General features: G+C 40.3%; 2 protein-coding genes across 2 annotated transcripts; one reads left to right on the top strand and one right to left on the bottom strand.

The window, feature by feature from the left end:
- elmod2 (ELMO/CED-12 domain containing 2) lies at positions 1-5,165 on the top strand. Its single transcript, XM_080520242.1, has 9 exons — positions 1-104; positions 1,203-1,350; positions 1,438-1,466; positions 2,143-2,240; positions 2,343-2,472; positions 2,804-2,937; positions 3,853-3,921; positions 4,087-4,220; positions 4,314-5,165. Exons 2-9 carry the CDS (start codon positions 1,206-1,208, stop codon positions 4,469-4,471), a joined length of 897 nt encoding a protein of 298 aa, XP_080376368.1. The 5' UTR covers positions 1-104; positions 1,203-1,205; the 3' UTR covers positions 4,472-5,165.
- Positions 5,166-5,285: 120 nt separating this feature from the next.
- On the bottom strand, positions 5,286-7,557 carry ucp1 (uncoupling protein 1; the record flags this gene model as incomplete). The annotated part of the gene is made up of 6 exons (XM_080520243.1): positions 5,286-5,400; positions 5,481-5,661; positions 5,937-6,038; positions 6,128-6,325; positions 6,911-7,109; positions 7,432-7,557. The coding sequence occupies 6 exons, from the start codon at positions 7,555-7,557 to the stop codon at positions 5,286-5,288; spliced, it is 921 nt and encodes a 306-aa protein (XP_080376369.1).
- Between the last annotated feature and the right edge of the window lie 3,652 nt (positions 7,558-11,209).

Below are 11,209 nucleotides of genomic sequence, written 5' to 3'. Positions count from 1 at the left end.
AGAGACACGTTGCTAGCAGCGGTACACGTCTGGGTCACTTCTCGGTGGACGTCAGTTTACTGGATTTTATCCCGGTCTGATAACATTTCTCCTACAAAAGTGGGGTAAGATCAACCTCGTCTGCTCACCGGTCGTCAAAACCCAACTATCACAACACCGCTTGTCACGCCACCTCATCCAGAGAAACGACATTTAGGGAGCTAACACACGGACACGACGACAACCTGTTAACCTCAATGTCTGATGGGAGTTTTCACGTCATTAAAGCGTAGTTAGTCTCTTATAATTACCAGGAAACCTATCGTTTTAACAAAATTTATCATCATATTTGTCACTGAATTTCTTGTTTTTGTGTAGCGATCGGCCACGTCTGTGGGAAGTTAGCATTAGCTTTAAAGCTAGCTGGGGGTCGTGCTATTGTTTTGACTGCAGGAGTGTGTGTTAGTTTGTTTATTTGCTCACAGGAAGGGATGATCCTCTGGTTGTAGGAGGTGCATGTGTCTGAAACGACGACGCACAGTTGGTCACACGTCCGATATACACTTATTAATACGAGTGACTCTGGTTAGTTTATACCTTTTGCTCAAAGTCTGACCTGCTGCTGTCAGTGGCCATTGTTAATGTGACAGTGTCAGTAGCAGCTGTGGTCTGGAGCTGCAAGTCACCAGGGTGGATGTATGGAGTTAGAAATCACTGGATTCAACCTATGTTATTTTTGATTGTGTGTAGATTGATTAGGGCAACGACTTAGTACTAGGCTGGGCAGCCCTACTAAATATGTAACATCAATTCTAATGATATGCTACATCATTATATAGCACCCATCATACAGTCTAGCCTCAAACTCATACAAATTTTACATACAAGGACAAAATATAGATAGATAGATAGATAGATAGATAGATAGATAGATAGATAGATAGATAAAAGATACATATCACTAAAACATCCACAACATATATATCAAAATAAAAATACCTTTGATGGACAAACAACGTTCTTATAAATCTTATAAAGCTGAGGATAGTTGTGCACTGAACTCCAAGTGTCATCTGTAGTTGTTTCAACTAAATATTTTCTCTAATTCTATCATACTGGCAGACACTTACAATAAACGATCTATACGTTTCCCAACCAAACGTCTATTGTGCTGCATTGGATTATTTATGAGACTTTGTTCATGACCTCTACTTGTGTCACAGAAAATGTTGGGCTACATCTGGCAGTATGTTTACTCATCCTTCCTGCGATACTGGCTGAAGTGGCTCGTCCGACAGGCAACGGGTACATGTGAGCTGCAGAGGATATGTTCTGGATACCAGCCAGGAATGGCCAGGACCACACGAGCAGGTGAAAGAAGTCATTCCAATCATTGCTGGTTATTACTTGATTCTATGTAAATGCTGCTATTAATCTGCTGCTTGTGTTCTTTTGCAGAGTACTCGTTGAGGTCATCAAAGAATAAGGTAAGATACTGTTGCAGGTTGAAAAAAAACCAATTATTCAGGCCAAAGATCTTTGTTTTCATTGAACTGAATGATAAATATTTTGTGCTCAGATGAGTTTAATATGAATCTTTCAACATATTTGAAAATATGAAAGTGAAAGTGGATAGGCCACGCAGTGCTTTAACACTTAAAGGCTGAAGGAGTATATATAACTAGTTCTATATAAATCTTGAAAATAATTTTACTGCAGCACGAAGAGACAGAAACCAGATAAGTGGAGGTTATTCTATAACTTTTCGAGTCCACCGCGATGTAAATGAATCACCTTTCCCTAACCACTGACGTCTCGTTTATCTGTAGGCCGTTGTATGTATGAATTCAATAAAAAGCGTATCCTCTCAGCTTAATCAGTCCTTATCTCTTACCGCGCTTGTCAAGCTTAGACAAATTGTATCAACGTGCCATTTATGTTGCTCAGTCAGCAGTTTCTCATCAGTGGTCTATTCAGTGCAGAAACAGAAGTGCTGGGTCATCGTTTTCTCCCTGTCAGATTGTCTTTGTCAACCTGCTCCCACGTTTTTTTGTTTTTTTTTGCAATTGTAGATTATGGCAGTCTTCTCTCCAGTGGCTTTCCGTAGGATTTTATATTTCAACACTACTACCTCCATGTTTTATTTGTGTTTCTCTTTTCTAGGTTTTAAGAGGAGCTTTGGAAACAAGCAAGGATAATTTAGTGCAACGTGTGGACGCAATCATGAAAGAGAAGAGCATCAAACCACAGAAAGATCCCAAGTAAGATTGAATTAATCACACTCAGTTCTTCATTTTAAGATGTCCCTTTTAATTCCATGATGAGTTATTCGTTCCATGTTTCCTTTTTTTTTTCTTTTCAAGGTTCAAGGAGAGGTTCCACATCTGCCTACTGCAGATCACAGGCTACAGCAGCTTGTATGCATCCGTTGAAGACTTGAGGAAGGAGATCTTCAGCTCAGACAAGCCTGAACACGAGGCCATGCTTTTCAAGGTATGTGCGCCCTGCATGCAGATCTGTACGGTCAACAATCAAAGCATCGGTCTGGAGTGGTTCAGCTCCATGTTGCTGGTCAATAAGAAATTGTTCAATCTTTAACTATGTTCGGATAATTTATTTCTACCATTGGCACCATTGAGTGTGAGAAGATCTGAGGATGGTTTAATAGCGCAGTGTTTTTATACTTTACTTTATGTTTTATGGGTTTTAGATGAACATGAATAACAAAATCACATTTACACATTGGAGAGTGGAAATCACATTTGCACTCTTGATCGTGTGGCATTCACAAACGTTTCACCCTAAAATTGGTTATTCTCCTCAGCTGTGGCAGCTGTTGATGCCAGCAGTGAAACTGGAGTCCAGGATCACCAAACAGTGGGGGGACATCGGATTCCAAGGAGACGACCCCAAGACCGACTTCAGAGGAATGGGTCTCCTGGGCCTGATCAACCTTGTGTGAGTGTTCAAATAACAATGTGACAATAAATAATTTAAACATGGAAAACATTATAACAGAAGAACTGACCACTAGTTTACGTCACACGTGCATTTTTTTTTTTTTTTTTAAGGTGTAGGCCTCTTTTTCTGCTCTAAGAGATTATGGTAGAATTTAATTTAGATTTTTAAATTATTAATTGTACCAATATGTCTACATATAGCAAAATGTACACATACTGTACATACATAACAGCGAGGACTAATGAACCCTGTTAATAATTTTTCCTGTGAAGTCATAGTTGCGCGTTCCGGTCTCACCTTACAGTATTAACCCCGTGTTGCTTCCCACTGTGACTTCCTGAATACACAGAAAATGTCATTAGAAGTTTCCCCTCAACGGAAACAGTTGTTTTTCTCACAGCTGGTTCTCAAATTCTCCGCTTTGCAAAAATGTCATAGTCATTACTTTTGGTTTTATGTCCAATAGTAATACTTACAAAAACCTCATCGGGAGCATTGATATGCTCCTTTTACAGCCCAGCGCACTGTGTTCTGACACTTTTCCTTCCTCATACATGATGATAGAGAAGACACACCTCACAGGAGCTGCAGTTTGAGAGACGCTCTCAACACGTCTTCTTGCCATCATGATTTGTTTTCCTCGTCAGACTCACTCAAATCCTTGCACTCGCCGATTTTTTCTACTTCTAATGAAAAAAAAATCTCTTTTGCTGCCGAATATGCAGACACTTCATCCTCTTTTATGGCTAAACTGTTTTTTTGTTTTTGTTTTTTACTATTAGAATTGCACAATTAAAATAGTGAATATTATTGCAAAATGTATTTTATCTCGTAATACTTAAAATCTTTACATATATGTTTGAAGCTGTCGTCAGTGGTTTAATCACATCTATCTTTCTTTCCTGTTTGCAGCTTTTTCAGCGAAAATTACACAGCGGAGGCTCAGCAGGTCCTGTCGCATGCAAACCATCCTAAACTTGGGTAACGTTGAAGCGTCGCTGCATTCACTGTTGTTGTTTGGCCCAAATTGTCCGAAAGTATCAGCACGGCATGTAAACAGAAATAGACTTGAAGAGACAGATGTGCAAAGTGTGTACATTGATATCAGAGTGCCATGTTGAACTCAGTCACTGGTTTCTATTTTAGATATTCCTACGCAATAGTCGGGATCAATCTGACAGAGATGGCCTACAGCCTCCTGAAGAGTGGCGCTTTGAAACCACATTTCTACAACACAGTTCAGGGCTCACCTGAGCTGCAGCACTTCCATCAGCTCTACTGTGAGTAGATGCAAAATATGAATATTCTGTATCCGCCACTTTTCTCCGGTTGTTGAGATCATCAGATTCTCTCTCTCCCTCTTTCTCTCTCAGGTTATCTGGCATACGAATTTGATAAGTTCTGGGTGGCAGAAGAACCGGAGAGCATCATGCATTTCAATCAGTACAGAGAAAAGTTCCATAACATAGTGAAGGCACATCTGCAGGACCCGGATGTGTCTCTCACGCTGACTGTCGGTTCTGGAAACTAACAGAAGTCGTGACATTTGGTCTCGATCCGGTTGAAGCAGAAAGATCCAGAAAAAGGAAACGCTGACAACATAAACACATGACAAAAGCCGCCGTGCTTTTCATATTTCTCCGAAATACAAACTAAATCCTCTTGCATTCCGTGGTGTATATCATGAGTGTCTTTACCGCTAGTTTTACAAATAAAGCACAAATCTAATGGCGAATACCTCAAATGTGATCATTCCAGTGGTAAAATTATTTAAGGCTGAGAGCTACTGCAGATGACGGTGTCTTTTGTCGAGCACTTTCAGAAAGCCTGTGTCCAAAATTGTTACAGACAGAAAAAAATGATAATTAACCACTTTCTAACTGTCTTCTTGTATTATATTGTATAAAGTGTTTGTTCTCACTGTCGTCCCGCTCAGGAATTTACTATTTGTGTTCAGATTTTGTGGCTCCAGCTAATGTAAAGACTTGTTTCCACCCTGTGACGCCTCATCTCATCATAAAGACTGGACTGATGGCTCAATATGTCCCACTGATCTTTAATCCCATTCTGGTTGCACCCCGGTTTTGATAAGTTTGTGTGTTTTATCACTGACACAAATAATTTTACTACACATTTTCTATGCCGTGGTTTATTTTTGAGGAATGGATGTAATGACTCACAGTTTTGCTCAACGTTAATAAATATGCTTTTGATTTCGAAAATTGTGAATTGTGTGCGTCACATCATGCGAGTTAAATAGATGACGGCAAGTTGAAATCTTTCTAAAATGTACACAAACATGCTATACATAAACTGACTGGGGGGGAGGGGGGGGGGGGTGTCGATCAGTTTGTGGCTTCAGTCCTCTTTTTTGTGACCATCATGGCCCTCTTGATCTGCTCGAAAGAGACAAACATCACAACGTTCCATGATCCCAACCTCAAGAACGACGGCACGAATCTGGAAAAGAAAACCAGTTTGGAAACGATGAATCTCTTGAGCCTCCAAGTGTCGTAAAGCGTGGAGCCGTAAGTGTTTACCCTTTGTAGAAAGCCGTCGGCCCCTCTTTCGTCATCATGGTCCACGCACAGTTGATGGCGCTCTTGTACTGGCCGGGCGGGGAGTTCATGTATCTTGTTTTCACCACATCGACAGGGGAAGCGATCACTGTGGTCGCAAAGCCGGCCCCAAACGCTGACACAAAGTGGCACGGCAGGTTGTCTGAGGGGAGATGTGGAAATGGCTTGGGATGAATCGGTGAGCTATTTGCTCTCAGTTCACAAAGGAAACGCGTCATTGCAGATTATGTAACTTTGAGATAACATTATTATCACTGTATTAATGGCTCTTTGGAGGTGGAATACACCACGTGGTGCTGTGGCAACATGTGTGTTGTTAACGGACGTGAGGGAGTCGAAGAGGAAAGGGTGGGTGTGTGGACGTCTGTCCAATCAGCTCCCTCTGGGATGACAGGGTGTGTGTGTGTACACATTTACCTGACAAGAGGTTGTGGCTGAGGATGGCCTCTTTGATCAGGTCGTATGTAACCAGCTCTGTGCAGTTGACCAGTGCGTTTCTGGTGATGTTGGGTAGTGTTCCTGGGTGAAACACAAGAGAGCATTCCCACTGACAAAAGCATTTCCGGGCTGCGTTTGCCTGTTGTGAGGCGCGAAACTCATAATGACACCTTTCCAGAGTCCACGCATGCCCTCGTTCTGAAAGATGTGTCTGTAGGCCTGCATGGTGCCGCTGTAGCGACGAGACACGCCGTTCAGGTTCATCTGGGCTTGGAATCGAACCTTGACCACGTCGGTGGGTTGTGCAAAGGACACGGCCATAGCACCTGTCGTGCAGCCAGCCAGGATGCGGATCAGCACATTGGGGTCTGGACAGGGTCAGACAAAAAAAACAATCAGATGGAGAGTATGACTTTGCATTTTATTTGAGTATTTCATGAAGTTTATAGGTTTAGGATTAAGTTTGGGATGACATTTCTTCACTATATTGAAATAAAACAAATAATATAAATAAAACAATTTCTACAAACATCAGTTTTATGTAAAAGCTATGAGAATAAAAGCAGCTTCTTTGAGATATATTACTGTATTTTAGGTGTCGTTATTGATTTGTTATAAATATTTTTACATTTACTCATTAGTTGGGTTTTTGGAAGTGCAGTTCTTCAACTTCCAAAAGTTTTTTTTTAATTTATTTCAGTTTCCTTATCAAGCATCTATTGCTTGTCTCTCGGTCTGCTTGAAGAGGCCCATATTATTGCTTTCCTTGTCTGGAGTTGCAGATTATTACATAAAATATTCCATTTCATGCCAGAATTTTACATTTGCAACTTTGAATACCATACCTATTCAAGTTAACGTGCATTCAAGACATATAGTCTGTTTTTTTGTTGTTGTTGGGTTTTTTTTGTTGTTGTTGTTCTTCTTCTCCTTCTTCAAGCTTAAACACTCACTGTCTTTGCCACCGGTGTAGAAATTTTTGACATTGTCGTAGAGACCAATTCGAATGGAGGCGAAGCACAGTTGTCTCTGCAGCCCGGCAACCAGCCCGTTGTACAGCGACCGGGGCCCCTCCGTCCGGATCATAGTGCTGATTGTCCCAAACACCCCCCTGTAACGGATCCCATCCACTGCCGTCTTTTCTCCCTGAATCTGATGGTCACAGTTTGTACACAAGGTTGAGCAAACTTCCCAGAATGAAAACGTGTTCCTGCGAGGCTAATGTGTAGAATTGATTGAGGGCCACTGGTTGTGGACAGAGTTGAGACTTTAACTGCTCAGTCAACAGAAGAAACATCAATCTGTGTTACAAAGCACTTTCTGGCCAAACAAGTGTAACTGCAGTTTAAACTCAGCCCTGGACCTTTGTTTTGAAGCTGCATTATGGAGTGAAATCATGTTGTTGCCTGTCAGTGTAAATAAAGTCTGTTATCAGTGGTCTGTCTGTTTCTTCACATGGTTTCTGTGCAAGTACCTGTAGTCTGACTTTGGCTGTGTCCAGAGGAAACGTGATCATGTCAGCTATGCAAGCCGCTGCTCCAGCACTCGCCATCTTCACCCCCAGCGGAGGAGGCACATCTGAGGGCTTAAGTCCAACCATGTTTCCTGCTACTGCGGTGACAAATAGGCACAAACACACACAAGCAGTATTAAGGCAGGTTTGCATCCTCTCACACACGTAGACATTAATCTCGTGCATTAATTAATTGCATTCTCAAGTGAAAGTCTGATGCCTTTTATGAGGTGCATTAACCCCAAACAAAACATGCAGATTGATAATTACATAAAAACAACAACCAAACAACACACTTACATTGTTTGTAAATCAACGTTCCTTTTGATCCTCACTTGTTCTCAGGAAAGATTTAATTGGTCGGGTTTAAATCCATTAGTGGCTCCACTCCACGGAAAAGAAAGAAGCATGGTTTGCTGTGCATTTATATAATTTCTGGCTGGCCTTTTTTATGACATCTACAGAGAGGCGTTACTGTGTACTCCTGTACACCCCGGTCAAATCAAAGTCCACAGACTGTCAGAAGGTCAATGTTCAATTCACCCCACTGAAAAACAACTGATGTACTTCCCCACTGAGTGACAGCAACTACGAATCTTTTACTGAAACTGATCTCTCTAAAATATTGATAACGTATAATCAACGGATGTAAAAGTTTTTTTTATTTTTTTTATTTTTATTCTAGATACACCAAACACACATTATCATTCACTTTCAGTCCAGGAAGCAGAGTTTATATCTGTGAAAATGTTTCCTCTGTCAATAACTTCATATTCAGTGACATTTTACGTCCATTAGACTCGACGTCTTGCCTGAACAGCAGTGATAACCTGAAGCGTCAGACATTAACTGGAGGCTTGTCTTTACTCTCGGTTGATAGCTGGTGTGTGAAGAACAGCTGATTGGTTTAATTACTGTCTGTTCTGCAGACTTTACAGCTGACGCTCACAGCACACTGCCCTCTCGCTCACTTTGATTCTTGCCTTTGTCTATAGCGTTTTATACACACACACACACACACACACACACACACACACACACACACACACACACACACACACACACACACACACACACACACACACACACACACACACACACACACACACACACACACACACACACACACGGTATATACTCGCTCACAATTCATGGAGGGCAACGGTTTTATTTTGTTCATATATGATTCTTACTGTTTGTTGCATTTGGACACATTGGCAATAGATGAACTGTCAGTGAATACAGGAGGGAGAATTGTGACATAAACTGGTGACTGAAGTTCATCATGAAGCAGATAAGAGCTTTGCATCACACCATGTTTGTGTTCTCAGCAGTTTGGCAGCATTTTTTTTTTAAGGCCCGAGCACTGACAGTGCATACAGGATCCTATTGAAACTGTATGGGGATTATTATTATTATTATTATTATTATTAGGCAGCCCAAACAGATTTTGATGGTTTTGAGCTTAGGTTTAGGCTAACCCTAACCAATCCATGAAAGCTTATTGGGCCGGTCCTTATCTCCAGTTTCCATTGTGCTAAGTGGGTAAGACCTTATAATTCCCCCTGGACGGGACACTAGTCCATCGCACCGTAGCCATTAACGGGTCCAAATGAGTCTGTGTAGAATGAGAGAGCTGATAGTTTCAGAGTACATCTGAATCCTGCCCACACTTCCAGGTGTATACTTGTTAGCTTAAATGCAGTGTTTACACCAGATTTGTGGATGTAGGGTTTTCTGTTAACTGGTAAGCGGGCTACCAAATGGTTCACTCATGTTTTTCCCAGTGTTCTTCTCTGTCGAAAAATTTGCTATCAAACATTCACTTCTTAACATTTTTGTTTGTACGACAGCAATTTTTACGGTTAAAAGTCCCAAAACTTCATATTGAGTAAATGCTTGATCAAATAGCTTTGAAATCTTATTTAAATTAAAAAAAAAATCTATTTCTAATCTTACTTTCATGACTTTGCTCTTCTCAATGATGTTATGATTTAAGATCAAAACTGAAAAAGCTACATTTATATATTGAAGTTCTATAAGAGATTTTATATTTCATATTTACAATTCTGTTTTTATTCCCAAGCTGACACACATAATTTCTTATCAATTTAATTATTCATGGTTCCATCATGAGGCGGACAAAGGAAGCCTGTTAGCATGTGGAGAAAGTCCTCTAGTGTGTGAGCTCAGTCAACGCTGATTGGTTCGCCTCGGCCACAACCCCAGTGCGTTTGCCCTGTGGACACAAAGAAAGAAGCAAACAAAGAAACCAATACAGTGATCCTCACAGGCCGCTCGTGCCCAGATACTATCTCTTACAGCTCTGTGTGCTCCTGGAAGAAATTACTCTGCAGTATTTTGAGACAGGTTAACAATTTCTTTACACCAAAAAGGCTTTTTTAACTGCTCACAGTGAAGAAGAGAAATTCAACTATTCTGTTTGTTTCTCAGAATGGTGGTTTAAAATCACTTCCCTGAATCATAAGCATATTATAAATACAATGAAGTATTTTCAGAAAATTGTACTTCAGATTTCATGATTCAGCACAGTGGATCAGATTTTCCAGGTGAAAGCCGATATGGGGCACTAAATTATTAACACAATGAGCACACCTTGTGATTGTCATCAACCATCTCCAAACTCTGCTTTATTAAACTTGAGCGTAGCAGAGAGAACAACATGAAAACTCCACACGGAAGGCCCCCATACTAGTTTTAATTGATATAGTTTCAATCTAAAGATCTTGAAAAAATATGACAAAAGGAGCTGTGTGGGGCAGGATCACTGTGTGTCCGATAAGCTTGACTTAAATAAGTGCAATACTATATGTTTATCTCTTCCTCTTTCCATTAAAACCAATTTACAGCAGGTTTATTGTGACATTGAATGAATTCCAAAGGGCCTGGAAAAAGTGCAAAAGTGAAGTTGGCTAAGATATAGAGTAATTTGATTACTGTAATTAAAATGTATTTACTATTTGTATTAGTATGGACCACACACCTTTTCGTGCAGAGCTTGCATGTTCTTCCTTTGCGATTTTCTCGAGGTAGGCTACTCCAATTTTCTTCCACAGAACAAAAAAATGTACATTTCACATTGGTGGCTTTGAAATCAAACTTTTTTGTAGCCGGCCTTCACCTTCAGTTGACTGGAATCGGCTATAAGGCCCCGTGACTCAAACCAGATCAGAAGATGGATGGATGAGTGGGTTTGTTTCTCTCTCTCTTTCCCTAAGTCTGTATGTAAATTTTTTATTGAATTCAGAGTTTGTAGGTAAGTTTAATGAAGCACAGTGAAACAAATGGCCTGCGGGCCAAAACCATTCCATCCATAGGGAAACACTCGACCCAAATTTTAACCTTCATGTTAAAATAACAGTAACTGTTGACATATTGTGGAAAAGGCTCATATTTCTATTAAAAACAAAGTTGTTCAGCTACTGTAACAACATATTTGAACAGATAAAGCCCTTTTAAAAGAATGTAATGGTACTTCTTGGCACTAAAATAAAGTTTTTTTTTTTTTAAAGGTTATTATTCTCATTTACTGGTGTAGCACATTATTGATCTGCTATATCCTTAAAAGGATATATCACTTGTTTGAATTTTCATACTTATATAAGTACCTGGTGCGAAAGATCGTTGGTGTTCAATGACCTTCCACCAGGTGGCAGTAATGCTCACAGATTAAAAGAAAAAAAGATTTGAGGCGTTGTTCAGTGTTGAATCAGTCATA

This window comes from Blennius ocellaris, assembly GCF_963422515.1.
Source record: "Blennius ocellaris genome assembly, chromosome: 3".
Classification (NCBI taxonomy): domain Eukaryota; kingdom Metazoa; phylum Chordata; class Actinopteri; order Blenniiformes; family Blenniidae; genus Blennius; species Blennius ocellaris.
This window is presented reverse-complemented; position numbering and strand designations above follow the sequence as displayed.

Excerpts from the sequence above, each read along its gene's own strand:
- elmod2 (XM_080520242.1), top strand. The coding sequence starts at position 1,206 with ATGTTGGGCTACATCTGGCAGTATGTTTACTCATCCTTCCTGCGATAC. Across the intron at positions 1,467-2,142 it reads TGAGGTCATCAAAGAATAAG|GTTTTAAGAGGAGCTTTGGA; the intron begins GTAAGATACTGT and ends TCTCTTTTCTAG. Across the intron at positions 2,473-2,803 it reads ACGAGGCCATGCTTTTCAAG|CTGTGGCAGCTGTTGATGCC; the intron begins GTATGTGCGCCC and ends TATTCTCCTCAG.